Source organism: Filicampus tigris, chromosome 1, assembly GCF_054856515.1.
Source record: "Filicampus tigris isolate MCC_2025a chromosome 1, RoL_Ftig_1.0, whole genome shotgun sequence".
Classification (NCBI taxonomy): domain Eukaryota; kingdom Metazoa; phylum Chordata; class Actinopteri; order Syngnathiformes; family Syngnathidae; genus Filicampus; species Filicampus tigris.
This window is the reverse complement of record NC_141217.1, coordinates 32,257,218-32,274,044: the sequence shown is the minus strand read 5'-3', so window position 1 is coordinate 32,274,044 and position 16,827 is coordinate 32,257,218. Positions and strand designations below refer to the sequence as shown.

Sequence of the window (16,827 nt, the reverse complement as noted above, 5' to 3'; positions counted from 1 at the left end):
TAAAGCCGTGTATTTAATCCGTATTTTCGTCTGTAGTCCGTCTTTTTTGCGGCAAGGAATAATAGTAAATTGTTGTTGCTTGGGGGACAGATTTGAGTGGGGGCCCATATACATATAAATACACATGTACATATACATACACATATATATACACACATACATATATATACACATATACATATATACACACACATATATATACACACATACATATATATATATACACACACACATACACATATATACATATACATATATACATATACATATATATACATACACACATATATATTCACACATATATATATGTATAGTATGTATATATACAAATAAAAATGTATAGTATGTATATATATATAAACATTTATGTATACATGCGGCACGGTGGTCGACTGGTTAGCACGTCCGCCTCACAGTTCAGAGGTCGTGGGTTCGATCCCGGCTCCGGCCTCCCTGTGTGGAGTTTGCATGTTCTCTCCGTGCCTGCGTGGGTTTTCTCCGGGCACTCCGGTTTCCTCCCACATTCCAAAAACATGCATGGTAAGTTGATTGGATACTCTAAATTGCCCCTAGGTGTGATTGTGAGTGCGGATGTTTGTCTCTGTGTGCCCTGCGATTGGCTGGCAACCAGTTCAGGGTGTCCCCCGCCTACTGCCCGAAGACAGCTGGGATAGGCTCCAGCACGCCCCGCGACCCTTGTGAGGAGAAGCGGTACAGATAATGGATGGATGGATGGATATGTATACATGTATACACACATATGTATGTATATATACATACACACATACATGTTTAAACATATATACCGCATATACAAAAGAAAAGGCTCGGTTGATTCAGCTATTGTTTGCGAGATCTAATCTGAAAATGCACAAACGAGTGCAAGGACACTGTCTGTCACATATAGAAAGGTGCCCACTCACCGCCCCAACACGTGTAAAGCAAAGCCATGTGTTTAATGTCACCAAAGGCCGCCGTGGCATTCCTGTTCACAACACTTAATGTTGTGCTCGGCAGAATACCATGGTGACTTTTCACCATGACCTCAGTCACACGTACTTGCGTACGGCAAATGGCTGAGCTTTCATGTTACATTACATGTTTTGAGTATTTAAATGAATCAATTCACCTCTGTAGACCAAAAGTAAAATCACAGCTTTAGCCATGCATCTTGGTAATACTTTTTTATTGATTCAAATATGTCAAAGAATTGTAAAAAGCAATTAATTGGATTTAAAAGCCTTGCGACAGTATCACAATTTCATTTTTAAAAAACAAAACACAACACAACCGAGCTCCATGCAGACATAATGTCCAAATTATTAAAAAAAAAACTTTGCAGATACACAAAAATGCGTTTCTGGAGAATAAAGTGGCTGTGTTGTTTGTTCAAGGCTCAATCTTTAAGTCTCTTTGGAAGGAATGGAAGGACAGCTTTGTATGTGGGAGATCTGTGGTGTTGTGAACCACCTCCTCTTTCTCAACCTTAACATAGAAGGCCCATCTCATTCCTCTTTCAAAACAACTGTCTCCTCCGTCTGAAATCTGTACATTTTTGTATTCAAAAGAGGGCCAATTGTCTTTGAGGTGCAGATAGACCTTTAGGCCTTTAGAACAGACATCATTCTTCTGACTGGCCAGCAACAGCCTCAGCATTCGAAACGGGCGTCATCAGTCATTCACTTTTGCAACTTCCAGTACCCATCATTACATAGTCTTGTTTCATGCTCATGTGCACAGATTAGCCTGAAATTGGGCTGCTGCGGCTCAGTTTGTAGCGCGGGTTATTCATTGACTGAAGGGTCCGCGGTTCGACTCCCACAACTGACTCTGGTCGGCATTGTAAATGAGAAACTGTTTTGCCCTACCTGGTTGAAAAAAAGGAGAGGTTGAGCCGCTGTAACTGAGAACTCTCGTTGTCATCAGGAGTCACACAAGGAGAGATTCACCGGTGCCTCTCCGTCAACTGTTGTGCTCTCGCTTCGTTTCCTTTTATGGCTGCCAGCGCTAACTTGAAACTTCCCCGCATCATGTCCGACAGTTTTTTTTTCCGACTTACGTGACCCATCGCTTTGGGCCTTTTGTCCTTTGCCCAGGAGGCAACAGCGTCTGTAGTCTGCGGGCGAGTTGTCGCGTCAGCCACATGGACGCCCCCTTTGAAAGCAATCTGTGCCAACAGCGCCACCAAATGGCACTTTTTGTTCCTTTCTGGCCTCCGAGCTCCTGGATGAGGCCGCCCAACTCCCGCGGGATGCAGTAGCGAGGGATGTCTCGAAAGGCTTCCGGGATGTCCCTGCTGTGGCCCAGTCCTCGGAAGTAGATTAAGGCCACTCCTCCGCCTTTGTGCTGGCGCAGCGCCCCCTCCAGGCAGGCCAGAGCAGCCGCGAATACGGGTTCGATGACGGCAGAGGGCTCGTTCTCTATCGCCCGTTCTTTCTCCCCGCACGCGTCGGCGTCACCTTTCTTAAGCTTTCCTCGCCGTCCGGCGTCGCGCCGGGAATCGTCATCCTCCTTTTTGCTGCCCCGCGTACGCCATCTCCACTTCAAGTATGTCCTCTTGGCCTCGGGACTCCAGATGATTACGATTTTTCCTTGCGCCTCCCGCACGGCCTCCCACTGCCCGTACAGCCAGGGCAGCGGGCCCAGGTCGGCCACGCCGCTTTCTGCTCTGGCGCCCGCCTGCCTCTGCGAGCTTGGGGCGCACAGGGCCACATGGACCGTGGCGCTCAGATCCCCCCGAAGCAGAGAAGCCAGGGCGCACGTGGCCGAAATGTGCAGCGACCTCTCCGATGAGCACACCAGCAACACCGGCTTCTGGATGGACAGCCAAGCTACGCGAGGGAAACAAGAGAGGAAATCATAAATGCTGCTATCAGATAAAGCTTAGGCCCCAATGACGCCACTCAACAGGATAATGAAATGACCCTAGCAGCACACCTGGCGTTCTTATGCGGAAACAACAGTTTTAGGCGCCATATATTATTTGACTGAACCGCAAACAACATGACACGATTGGCAAAGAAGAGGATTGACTTGGCCAACGGAATTATATAAAAAGAATACAAAGAGAGGAAAAAGGCAAAAAATAAAGGCGAGTGTGTGGACATTTGAGAAGCTGTTGGCAATGACAGCACTTGTGCGTTTTAGTGACAGAGATGCTCCAGGTTCACTTTTTAGCCACAGTTACATACAAATTTGAAACATACTTATTATTGTAAAACCTATTTCACAGCTCAGGGAAAAAAAAAGTCAAGCAGAGCTAAAGCTTAGTCAAAACTTTGTTTCATTTGAAATGTGCGTACCTTCTTTATCTGCTGCAGTTTACTTCAATCTTTTAAAGAAATTATTCCCCAAATTATATATATATATATAATTTTTTTCTTTTTTTTAATCACATCTACTCACCTCCGGGAGCCACCATTTTTATATCACATTTTATATAGCGAGAGTGCAAATTCACAAGAATGCCTGTTTTTACAAGTGCACATACAATATTCCTAAAAAAAAAATAAAATCTTGCTTTAAAAATGTTGGAATTTCATTCCATTTTAAAGAGGAAGTCAAGTCGAAAATTGTATTGCTCTATGTTCAGCTTGCAAGCATCACATGACCACACCCAGAAAACAGGTGAGCCGTAACGGTCGTTACCTGAGCCCTCAAGCACTTTGATGTCAGTCGAAGCACATGGCATCACAGTTGCAAAGGGCTCAGGTAACGACCAGTCACGGCTGATTGGCATGACTGATTGTTACCTGAAATGACATCATAGTTGCTGAGGGCTCTGAGCAAATATTATGCTATTTTCAGTCGACGGCAGGTGGCAAAATGGCCGCCCCCTGAGATGGATAAGAATGGTTGGATTTTTATGCTTAATTCATATTCCACAAACACAATATTAATCAGAATGCCGTGTTTAGATTAGCAGGGCAACGTAGAACATTTTGCTGTAAAGATTTTTGACTTGACTTCCCTCTTTAAAAAAAAAAAAAAAAAACGTTTAACATTTTTTTCCAAGAATATGTTCTATGCTAGTAGAAACAAGGCATTGTGGAATATGTTTTGAACAGCAAAACGACCAATCATGGATCAACTTCAGAAAACAGGTGAGCTGTGATTGATCGCTACCAGAGCCCTGAGCAACTGTGATGTCATTTTCAGTCGACAGAAGTGACAAAATGGCTGCCCCCTGAGATGGCAAAAAAGGGGTGTATTTTGATGCTTAACCCTAAAACACTAACATCGGGTGATTTTCAACCATACAGTTTTTTTTATGTGATATTTTGTGTTGGGAAATTAAAAAAGGTAACTTCCAATTTGGCATACAGTGTTGCACTTTTACATTAATGGATGAAAACTATTTAAAGTGGAAGTCAACCCAAGCATATTTTTTTCAAGGATATGTTCCAAGCAGGCCCACTCTGGGGGCGGCCATTTTGTCTTCTGTCGACTGAAAATGACATCACAACTGCTTACAACGACCAATCACAGCTGACCTGTTCTCTGAATCTGAGCCGTGATTGGTCGTTGTGAGCAGTTGTGATGTCGTTTTCAGTCGACAGAAGACAAAATGGCCGCCCCCAGAGATGGCTAAAAAGTAGTGGATTAACACTGATTCCACAAACGCAATATTTATCAGAATGCCCTGTTTCAACTAGTGGGATTGCATAAAACATATTCTTGAATAAAAATATGTTTACGTTGACGTACACTTTAAGGCTGAAACCAATTGAATGGTCTCGCAGCGTGCAGCATTCAGCAACTGGTTTTCATGAGTGGCTATGACGAAAGGATACTTTGCTCCAAAGTAAACAAAAAGTATTCACTTTTGCTGCTAGCGGTTTAGGCATTCATGGTTGTGTGTTGAGTGGATAGTAAATTGGCATTCCATTGTAGGAAAAGTGTCATTTCTTCAGGCTTGTCTCATTACAAATATTTGCAAAAATGTTGGAGGTGTTCTTATTTTTTTTAGACTTATCTCTCAATCTTTCAAACTAAGCGTTTGAGGCGGATGGTTGCCCCCAGATTACACAGGGGTTTGTTCATCTGGGAACCGTGGGACCTCTTGCATTTGGCCCGAAACTTTCCCGAGAGCATCAATACACTGTTTTAAACTGACGCTTCATCCGTCAAATGTAATCTAATTGTGTCATTTTCAGATATCAGACTGTTCAATGAGAGAAATATAAACGCGTTTCAAAAAAAGAATGAAATGATGCGACTGACCTGTAGCTCCCTTTTTTGAGAGAGAGTGGAGAAAAATGGCCAAAAATGTAAGCATGGCGAGAAGAATCAAAGCTGCCACCGCTTGCGCACCCCGTCTGGCACGAGTGTCTGCAGAAACAAGAGAACGCACGACCGGTACAATCTGGAATTACAATTGGAATGTCGAGCGTACTCACGGTGTGGGCACAGAATTCTTCGGCCATTAAGGGCGGGAAATGACTGCCACACCTGCACGGGTTGAACCGATGAGACGCAAAAGCGAAACGGCATCCCGCGATCTGCACTGCTTGAAACTTACCTGCACGCACGCTCTGTCCGCAGCCCAGTGGAGAGGCACGCTCACTTTGCTCTCAGGCGCGGCTCCCTGACAAACATTGCACACAAATCAGCATTTCTGCGATCTTCACAAAGGCTGACCTGACCCGTCGGCATCTACTCAAATTCAAAATTGACATGGACTTTGCTGGACTGAACTACTTTCCTTTTACACTGGCTGGCAAACCAGGAGAAGAAAAAAAAAATCATGAGACCTGAAATTTTCAGCTCTTTTCCGGGTTTTATTGTATAAAGTGTTTTATGTTCATTTATTGATTTCACTTGTTGTATTTTGGCTATTTTGTTGTTTGTATGTCAAGTGCTTTGTTACAGCTCTAACTGTTGCGCTATAAAAATGGTATTGTAGATAAGATAAGATAAGATAAGAATACCTTTATTGATCCCACAGTGGGGAAATTTTCATTGTTTTATTATTATTATTATTATTGTAAGCAGAGCGGCTCTTAGGAAGTTTCAGAAGAATTTGGAGGCTCGCACAGGTCGTCCACATCACTTTTAACTACTCACCGCAGCGACTGCGCGGACGGGCCCTCGGGATGCGCATTCCCCTCGGCTCAGCACGCACATTTGAGCCGAGAAGGTGGCGGCCACAGAGGACTTGATGCGCACAGACAGCGTGCGCGGGCCAGCTTCCAGAGAAACGTGCCACGATGACATATCTGCAACACAGAGGGGCGCATCACGCGTTCCGACCGGAAACCGCAACCCGCCTCTTGGATCCACCACCGGGATGTCGTTCCTGCGCCGCTGTACTTTCGAGGGCCTCAACTATCTGAACGCTCTCATACTGTTCATTTTCATCAGTTTTGACCCAGACCAAGAATATCCTCATAGTCTAAATCTAAAGCAAATGATGAACTCCAGATGATTTCAAAACAAATTCATATCCTGTCTAATGTTAGCAAATGCATGATTAATCCTTCATCAAAGTTTCGGAGAAAGTGTATTTATATTTTCTACGTTCCAATTCGCATGTGTGCCTTCTGTATGATGTCGTGTGCGTTGACTGTTTCAAGCTCCCTCGTGAACATCGCTAACCCATAAAACAATACACATATTTAAGGCTTGTACAGTTTTAGCACTTTCCGCTGTGCCAAGCTACCTTTAACTTAGTAGCTTAAAGGGCTACTTTGGGTCCCTCCCACAATGAAAAAAAAGTTCCTTGAAGACTCAAATTCTAAACTGTGTTTCAGTGTGCGTGTGAATGCTTGTTTACATTGTTGTATATTTGTATTGGCAATTGACTGGCAACCAATCCAGGTTGAAAGCCCACCCACCGCCCAAAGTCAGCTAGGATAGGTTCAAGCTCTCCTGCGACCAGAATGATGACAAGTTAAAAAAATGGATCAGGATGGGAGCTGCTCCAACCAGTAACAAAGTACGTTTGCCAACTTTGATTTGGCATCAAACAAAGTTGCCTCAACAACAACAACAAAAAAAAGGCTTGATTTAACTCACCAGCCGGGAAGGGGCAAGAGATGTTGTGGCTGCCTTGCAGGGAAAACTGCAACCACAAAACATACAGGAAACATCAGCGTCATAACAAACATTATTTCCATTCATTTTGCACTCGCGTCTCATTTAAAGGCTTCTTTCTTTGGTATCATCAACTAGCGTCATCAAGTTCATTTTGGTATTGCGTCAAGATGAATCACTACAGGAAAGACTTTGTACTCACTTTGCTTCAAAAGAATTAAGAAATGGTGTCAATAAGAAGGTGTGGGAGGAGTCAGGACAGGCTTGATGAGCAATTTGCCTTTCATGACACCGGACTAGTAGAATCTTTTGTTACGACTTTTATTAATATGACTTGAGTTGAACCCTTTCTTACTGTGTGTTCTCCATACACGCGCACACACACACACGTTACATTCTTGGTCAATTGTGACTTGATGACTTGGATTCTTCCATTTCTTTTTTTCCGAGAGATTCCATGAGCAGCATGTAAAGGGGTTTTAATCTTGACATTATGGGTACATTTGTTGATGTGGTTCATTTCTATGTACTCTTCCGTTGCATTCTCACCTTCACGCACATCTGAGGGTGTTTGTCCACTGCAGAGATGTCGAATATCTGGAAAGGGGACACGTCAGCCTCAATGAGTCGACCTTGAATAAACACATGACGAAGGAAAGAGGCCCCGCTAGAAAGAATTAAAAAGGCTTTTGGCTAGTACCAGGCTAGTCCCGTCTTCCTGCGCTTCGAGGCTGGAGTTGGGCAAGGGGGTACAGACGCGTTCGCCATGCCTCCAGCAAAGGGAAGCAAGGACGGGGAAGCCTCGGGCGGGACACACCGAGCTCCAGGTCAAAGTGGACTCGTACAGCGTGACCACCGAGGACAGCCACGTGTCTTCCACGCCTACTGACATACACGCATGCGGCTTTGGATAATTAACCCCCAACCGAAAATAATGTGTAACTATCTCTTCAACTGTCAAGCATACTCACTTGGTAGAGGCATGCTTTGTAGAGGGCACAGCGTTTTGCGGAGGGTGTCTGTGTGGGTGTAATAAACCTGCCAACACAAGAGGGAACCTTAGAGCACCTGACTCCCAACCAGGCTGCCACAAGAGAACTTCAGCGGCGCGGCGGGAAATCGTCCAAGTTTCACTTCATTTGAAATGAACATTTATTCATTACAAATATTTCTCTGTTCATATATATATGCCAGCGACGGATTATGGCAGGCAGAATGATTCAATGCTCTTCCACTAGAGGGCACAAACTGCACTTCAATCCAGCCACAAGAGAATTTCAGGGGCGCGGCGGGAAATCGTCCAAGTTTCACTTCATTTGAAATGAACATTTATTCATTACAAATATTTCTCTGTTCATATATATATGCCAGCGACGGATTATGACAGGCAGAATGATTCAATGCTCTTCCACTAGAGGGCACAAACTGCACTTCAATCCATCCAAAATAAAAGGCAAGCAAAGCGAACAAACCCCATGGCATCGACAGAAAAACAAACAGATGCGCGCGCACACACACGAATTCCTCACGCATGCGCGCACACACGCGCACACAATTTCTGACACAGCGCAGTATGCAAGCACTGAAAAGAAGGAAACTGAAGCGCTAGCTTACTGACCGCAAATTGCTGTGAGGAAACTGGATTAAAAAAAACGAATGAATGAAATCAGTAAAAAAAAAATAAGAACGAGTCAATATTAAAAGACGCAATGACAATAACGTAACTCAAAGCAACGTTAAAAAGTTAGCATCAATAGGACAAAATAAAATAACTAAAATGTTACACGAAAAAATGATTAGTAAACTAAAAATACTATCCATCCCTAATTAAGAGGACTTGTCAAATACATGCCTTGGCTCAATAAAGCTGGAGAAACACTGAGGAAGACAGACAGGCAAGACTGAAGTGGAAACATTTCAAAAGGGCATGGCAGTAATGCTTGATGACTCGGCATAAAAGCCAAAAACAAACAAAAAAACAACCTCTGAAGAATGCAGCTTCACTAGGGGGCAATTTGACTAAACATATTGTGTGTTTGTCTTATGTTTGTGTTGCCAAATAAATGTTATCCCTTTCAGCAGATGGTCAAATTAAGTCTGTTGCCATTCACACAGCAGATTTTTTTGCAAAGTCAGCTAAACAGGCCCACATTTCATATTCAGTAAGGTCCATTTGTGTGTACACCGAGACAATATCATCATCATTATTTCACTTTTCATAATTTTTGCGGCGGCACGGTGGTCGACTGGTTAGCACGTCCGCCTCACAGTTCAGAGGTCGTGGGTTCGATCCCGGCTCCGGCCTCCCTGTGTGGAGTTTGCATGTTCTCCCTGTGCCTGCGTGTGTTTTCTCCGTGCACTCCGGTTTCCTCCCACATTCCAAAAACATGCATGGTAAGCTGATTGGATACTCTAAATTGCCCCTAGGTGTGATTGTGAGTGCGGATGTTTGTCTCTGAGTGCCCTGCGATTGGCTGGCAGCCAGTTCAGGGTGTCCCCCGCCTACTGCCCAAAGAGAGCTGCGATAGGCTCCAGCACGCCCCGCGACCCTTGTGAGGAGAAGCGGTACAGATAATGGATGGATGGATAATTTTTGCTTGGGGAAATGCCTTGACTCAAGAGACTTTGGCAAACAGCACCTTAGAATGTTAATGCAACTGGAGATGAACATACTTGTACGCAGACACACGGAAGCACGTACGGGATGTTGAGAAGAGCTGAGCGGGTCTGAGCTGGGTCAATCTAAAAAAATTAAATAAATAAATAAATAAAAATGTTCATGTTTTGTTGCGCCTAAGTTTAGGCATGTGCAGCGACTCTTACAATTGTTACGTTGGAATGCGAGCGTTGGACGCAGAAGTGTGCACTCTGCTTGTAGCACCACCTCGCGCGGACTTTATTCTCCGACTCCACGGTGACGTTGATGGATTTGGACGCACGATCCACAGACAAAGAGAAGCTGGGCACGGGATCTGAAGTCACGCAGAAGATTGGAGGATTCAGTAGAGTAAAAAAAAAAAAATCCAGGATCCGGACGCATGACATGACAGTAAGGGACATTGGGGGAGATATTTTGATTCTCAAGCTTCCGCACACTTCTTCAATCATTTACTGGGCAAGCAAAGTAAATTATTCCCTTCTACAAGGAAGTTAGCTTTTCACACCAATGCATGTGTGGACCTAGCAAAGTTGTTGCACAAATGTCAAATTCAATACACCGCTATTAGAATTTAGTATGGATCACTGTATACACTGCAGTACATGCAAAAAAAAAGAGTATTAGTCGACAGACGTTTGTCAGCATTTGTCAGTTCTGGCTTTGCACATTTTTTTATTTTTTTTTTTCAAATCATTCCCAATTGACGACATTGGAGCAAAAGAAGAATAGCACAACTGACGCATTCAGCTTGTTGAGCCTCCCAATCTTGCGCTTGAATCCTTTCAACAACCAGAAGTCGCAACATGTCAAGCTTTCTCCTGTTGAAGGGAGCTTTCGTCGAGGCCGACTTTCAATTCGCCGGCCTTGCGCAAACGCCTGCTTTCAGAGTTCAGTGTTTTCATCAGCGATGGTAGTTGCAGGTTGGCACGGTTGGCAATAAACCCGTTTCGAGAAACTTGCCATGGATAGTGTCAATTGTACACCGGTGACTGTTTTTGACAATTGTGACTGCCAGAATGCTTCTCAAACTGCAGTTCAGAAAAACTTTGGTGGGGACACCAATGATATGCTTGCGTGGAAAAGAGCAAAGAAATAAGAAAAGACGTGCACTGCGATCTTTAAATGTATAGTTTGGACTTTTTTTTAACGTGCACACTGTTTATGAAATACATTGTGTTCTGTCTTCTTGGTCAGATCACCCATGAAAAAGAGACCCCAGTCTCAGCGGGTTTTATTTTCTGGTTAAAAACTAAAATTTTGATGGATACAATTTCTCTCTCAAGAGGAAAAATCTTGCCGTTTTTGATGTCAACACCCTACGGGGTGGGACAATTTTCTTGTACATTGGAAAATTGAGATTCCGATGGCGAATGCACCACGTCAGCGCTCAGCAGTCCAAACGCTCCGCTTGCCTCACAAAAGCGAAGAAGAACATCCGCATCCTGAGCCGTGACTGGCCTCTCTACATTGGTGTGTTGTTGTCGCGCTGAAGCGGCGCACGGGGGGGGGGCTACCTTCTAGGGTGTAACTGACGCTGCAGCGCACCGATGCGGCGCTGTAGGACACGGTGACCGGAAGCCGCACCGTGGCCTCCACACAGTCGCAAATCAGCTCCCACTGGAAGAAAACGCCCGCATCGTGAGTATTAGCGGAGCACTGACGATCAACGCGGCGAAAATAGTCTCAAAATGGAGGCGGCACATTACTGAGCTCAAAGTGTTGTTGCTATGTGGCCCGTGCAGGTCGGAGCTCTCGTGACACCACACTCGAATTTCATTTCCATTCTTCTTGGTGTGCCACTAGACACACAAAACAGATGATGGGGTGATGATGATGATGATGATGATGATGATGATAATGATGACGATGAAGAAGACCAATAAAGAGTTCCAGAAAATATGGGGGAAAAAAATGAGAGGTCAAACCTTTTTCTTTGTCCTCTTGTATTTGAAGACGGGCCGGATAATCTCTTTTCTCAAGGACGTGATTTCAATGGTGGGGGTCTGACTCAAGTCTGGAACAATCATACATTTCATTTCATCCGACAACAACTAAAATGATGATGACAAACACTAGAAGTAGTTCTATGTAAATACGACTGAATACAATAGCATATTAAACATATACATTTTTAATGAATAAAGTTCAGCTTTTTTATTTTCCATCCATTCCCCAAAATATAAATGAATAAACTGCACTCATAAATATTATATAACGATCACTATCTGACTAATTTCCTGCTCACATCCACTTACGGCCCGGGATTATCGTGAGTGGATTGAATTGTTTACAACTGTTTGATCAAGATAGCATTTAGCTGCCAACACAAGACTGTCTGATGCTGATGATGATGATGCCGTATGTAAAAGCTAGGGGACATCACGAGAATATTTAAGATTGAGTAATAACACAATCCTATTGCATTTTATTGCAAATATTTTGCGTTTTAACGCAAGACATTTTCAGTTTTTATAAAATAATGATTGCAAAAATAACACATGGTTATTTTAGGAGGAAACAAAGACCTCCACTTCCAGGGTATATAAATGCATACGTTGGTAGAGATTTTAAGGGTCTAAAGACACAAGGACATACTTCGCATGCAAAGGGATAAGGTACTAAAGGTTAACAGTTAACAAAACAAAATCGCTATCCGGATTACAGTCAGTCAAATGGCGTCCTGACTCCTGTGGCATTATCCATGGTAATACATGTGTTGAACCACTAGAGGGCAAAATATACATGTGCAACGTGACTACTGGGAAGCACATGAAAAGCGTTGCGCAGGCAATTCATGAAGGCGGCTCCCTAGAAGAGAACATGCAGCGGTTTTGCTTTTTAAAATAACCCAACACAACACGTTCAGTCGGTACTCGACCCGCCATGTAACAATGAATAAAATAATCATCTTGTTAGTTTTTTTTTCTGTGCATACCGAATTGCTTAAAGCGGAAGTCCAGGCAAACATATTTTTTTCAAGAATATGTTTTATGCAAGCCCACTAGTTGAAACAAGGGCATTCTGATAAATATTGCGTTTGTGGAATAAGTGTTAATCCACTCGTTTTTAGCCATCTCTGGGGGCGGCCATTTTGTCTTCTGTCGACTGAAAATGACATCACAACTGCTCACAACGACCAATCACGGCTCAGATTCAGAGAACAGGTCAGCTGTGATTGGTCGTTGTAAGCAGTTATGATGTCATTTTCAGTCGACAGAAGACAAAATGGCCACCCCCAGAGATGGCTAAAAAGAAGTGCATTTTGCTACTTAATTTATATTCCACAAACGCTAAATTAATCAGAATGCTGTGTTTCAACTAGTGGGCCTGCTGGGAACATATTCTTGAAAAAAATATGTTTGGGTTGACTTCTGCTTTAAATTTGGAGAGCAACTTATCTCTAATGTGTTGTCCGAAGCAAGGGTTGGAAGTCGGCCGAAGCGGAGATCTCCACTGAAGTGGGCACCGCTCCCCACTAGACAACGGCATGTCACGCTGAAATAGGTGAGCCGTCTCGCTCGAAGATTGATTGCGAAGCCACACAAAAGACCCGGGCCACTAAATGCATTAAAAGTCTTCATAATCAACGTGTGCCTCAATTCACATTAGTTCTATTTTTTTTTTTTTAATTGGAAGACTAATGTACTGTAACACCGAGTGTACGTGGAAGAGATGTCACGTGCGCCAGTCAGGCAATCATCAGTGTATTTTTCAGACGTGTATATTATCACGTGGGTTACGTAGCCAATCGGGTGCCGGTATTCGCAATACCGGCACCCGATTGGCCGCGTTACACGAACCTGGAAGTGGCGCACTTAAATGCTACACTGGCGAGCAAAATTACATTTTAAGGAGAACAGCTCATTATTTTGCAGTGAAAAAAGGCCAACAAAATATTGTGGTATCACACCATCATGGTATTAAAGTTACAGCTCTATAATGTCCTTTTTTCCCCATTATTTGGGAAACTAAAAACAGCATTTTCCCCCCATTGAACACAATCCATTTTATTTTTAAACAAATATAGAATATTTGGTACATTAAGAAATGTGTACCATGTTAAGTTTCACCTGATGCAATTACACATCTGTTTTAATTCTTCTTAGTATTGCTCAATACCTGGTAACTCGGGATGTACTGAATCTTATAAAAGTTGTAATTTACCCGTACATAGCTGTATATAATCTTAGACATGACACATTATTTTCGAAAGGCTTCTGTCACATTATGGGAAATCTGATGAGGGTGAGTGTTGATGAGGGTGCAGTGTTGGGCAAAGTCTAAAATGCTTAGCGTAAAAAAAAACGGAACGTCCTTTAATGTCCGAATATTTGGATCTATCGTCACCCAAATTTCCGTGAACATTTCCGTAGCCCACTTGCACGTGTGAAAACATCCAAATGATACGGATGCTGTGCATGTTAAGCATTTTCGACTGTCCCATGCAGTGTTGTACCTCCATGCTGAATCCAAACCCGGACGGTGACACATTTGCTACTGGATGGATGGCGGCCGGTCTTGATGGGGCAACCGTCCACCTCGTCAGCTGCCCACAAGTCAACATTCATTGTCATGACAACATGAAGACAAGCGGTCAGACTTCACCTGACTCACCGTTTTCATGGGCCCTCTAGAGTGGATTTAGAAAACACACAAAGATTATTTTGTTGTTGTTTTTTTAACCCATTAATGCCGGGAGCACATAACCTCTGAATATATTGGCCGTTCAGACTGCGGTCACATTGCAAAAAAAATCTGATACATATCGAATGTAGGACCACATACAATGGTGGCCCAGGTCGGACTTGAAAAAAAAAAAATAATAATAATAATTTAAAAAATCGTTATTGAGCCGTTCAGACTGTCATTAAAAAATCGGATACAGGTCGCATATGGGCAAAAAAATACGATTTGGGTCGCATTTTCCTGTGATGTGAACCTAGCCAAAATGGCTGCCCCCTGAGATGAACCAATACTGATTTTACTCCTTATTTCATATTCCACAAACACAATATCAATTAGAATGCTTTGTTTAAACCAGTGGGGCTGCATAGAACAAATTATTAAAAAGAAAATTTGGGGGTTGACTTCCGCTTTAAAAGTGGAGGTATTTTACTAATTATCAAGAAAACGTGAATGGAAAATGTTTCTATATCATCTCGTAAATTCAACTCTTGGGAGCTATATTTGTTGTCACTATGTGCTCAACCAAATGTAGCTACTCAGAACAGACATTTCAAATGAACAAGGAATTCAAGAAACAAGGCCGATCAAATCATTTCATGAATACACTTTACAAAAGTGGAGGGAGTCGGTGGAAGTTGAATAATGTACTTTGGACAGTAACGTCTGTTGCCATTTATTTGCTGCTTGTAGCAAAAGCGTCATCTGTGAGTCAGGTCAGCACTCACTCACCTGGCAGGAGAAGCTTGCGTTTCCGTAGGGAAGCAGCAGCCCGACGACGAGGACGAGCGAGCCCACGCGCCAACTTTCCAAGAGCATCGCAGCTTTCGAGGTAAATACTGCACAAGAAATGACGTTCGACAAACCGTTCATGTAGCCCGTGGTTGTGGGGCTGGTTAGTGGGCGTGGTCCAGGAAGGATTTCTTGATGGCGCGCCCGACTCCGCCTCTCACGCCATCCACACAATAATGAAAAAAAAATCCATTAAAAAAAACTCTGGATTTTACTTTAATACAGTTTAGTGTGAGATTTTTAAATCATGTACACAAAACAAAAGTAACAACAAAACAGCAACATATCGTTAGCCTAATTCCCAAGTCATTTTGAACGTTTTCAGAAAACAAGAAAACTTTCCATGAATTTACCATTAAGAAGAGTTCACTTGCCGAACTCTTCTTCGAGCTGACAATCCACGCGCAATTTAAGCTAACGGCAAGTTTCATTTGGGGCAACGGACATTTTCAGCAAGTCAATAACAATCCACTATTTCATTAGTAAATGGATCGTATCGGGCTGACAGTGAGCTAGTGATTAGCAAATCTGCGCCATGTTTCTGAAGTTGCAGGTTCGAATCCGGGCTGCGACCTTCTTACGTGGAGTTTGCCTGTTCTTCCAGTGCTCAAGTGGGTTTTCCCCCGGAACTCGATCCGGTTTCCTCTAATTTTCCAAAAGTTCACCTGCAGACAACATGCAAACGGCACGCCAGAAGGTCGTGCCACAATACAAACCAACAACTATGCCACCCTATGATGACAAAAAAAAAGTCAATTGTAGTGCCCACGCCACAACAATTTTTTATGTTTATAATCTTGGATATCCCTTTATGAAGTTTGCAAGACAATTGGGGTTGGAAAAGAGCAGGACACTCTTTTTCAAACAAATTCTACTTGGTGTAAACACCTGGCATGAGACAGCTGGATTTCTCACAATATCATATTTGATATGTAAATTAGCTTTGCTGTGATTGGATCACTGCTCTCCTTAGTTTGAATGTCATAAAGCTTTGCTCTGATTGGTAGTACACATTATCTCATCAACTATCATATCTATTCTATTTCTGGGTAGAGAGAGCATGTGTATAATGTGTAGCTAATGCTATTGTTAGCTCGTTTCACAGTAAAGTAAACCCCCACGTACTCACAGTTCACCACCCGTTGAGTCATTTGTTAGCAGATTTTCAAGCTTTCAATTTTATTTTTTTAATTTTGAGTGGATGTCCCCTTTTTGGGGAGCGTGGGTGGGGGTGCATAACCCCTATTTTTCATGTAAACCACATATTGAAATTCAAGCATTGTTTTTTGAAGAATGTTTTGGGGTTTTCACCGTTGCCCAGGCCGACACTTTGTTCTTTATTTTTTTGTTTCCGCTTCTCACATACATTGTCTTGTCTCGTGTCCCAACGCCAACGGGCTGTCGTGACTCAGCATTACGTTAATTTGAGTTGAGTGGACAGGTACTCAAATGACTGTTGTAACTATGTCACTAAAGATGCCGAATTTGGATCCGCTCGTTTTTCAAGCCCGTTGAATACAATCGACAAGCCACATCAAAGACGTTCTGTCTCATGTTAAGCACAAAACTGTAAAACTGGCATTTTGATGGCATGGGACCAATGTTGAGTCACAATGAAAGCAAAGAGTGTTCGTTTATTGCATACATGTTGAGTGGAG

General features: G+C 43.0%; 1 protein-coding gene across 4 annotated transcripts; it reads right to left on the bottom strand.

The window, feature by feature from the left end:
- Positions 1–1,169: 1,169 nt before the first annotated feature.
- On the bottom strand, positions 1,170–15,977 carry LOC147153615 (interleukin-17 receptor E). Of its 4 annotated transcripts, none has more exons than XM_086033264.1 (18): positions 15,523–15,975; positions 15,110–15,325; positions 14,309–14,324; positions 14,151–14,240; positions 11,620–11,708; positions 11,401–11,493; positions 11,209–11,311; positions 9,859–10,007; positions 9,709–9,777; positions 8,007–8,073; positions 7,736–7,920; positions 7,585–7,632; positions 7,018–7,063; positions 6,067–6,218; positions 5,522–5,587; positions 5,400–5,451; positions 5,224–5,331; positions 1,170–2,831 (listed from the first exon to the last, which is right to left on the bottom strand). In XM_086033264.1, exons 1-18 carry the CDS (start codon positions 15,598–15,600, stop codon positions 2,056–2,058), a joined length of 2,403 nt encoding a protein of 800 aa, XP_085889390.1. In that variant the 5' UTR covers positions 15,601–15,975; the 3' UTR covers positions 1,170–2,055. The 4 variants fall into 4 exon arrangements, with proteins under 4 accessions (XP_085889390.1, XP_085889399.1, XP_085889409.1 ...); XM_086033273.1 differs by having other exon boundaries at positions 7,736–7,917; XM_086033283.1 differs by lacking the exon at positions 7,736–7,920 and having other exon boundaries at positions 7,585–7,667; positions 15,523–15,977.
- Positions 15,978–16,827: the final 850 nt, after the last annotated feature.

Coding starts and splice junctions, on each gene's coding strand:
- LOC147153615 (XM_086033264.1), bottom strand. CDS start 15,600: ATGAAACTTGCCGTTAGCTTAAATTGCGCGTGGATTGTCAGCTCGAAG. Junction 11,312..11,400: donor GCAACAACACTTTGAGCTCA/GTAATGTGCCGC, acceptor GTTTTCTTCCAG/TGGGAGCTGATTTGCGACTG. Junction 5,452..5,521: donor CGGACAGAGCGTGCGTGCAG/GTAAGTTTCAAG, acceptor CAACCCGTGCAG/GTGTGGCAGTCATTTCCCGC.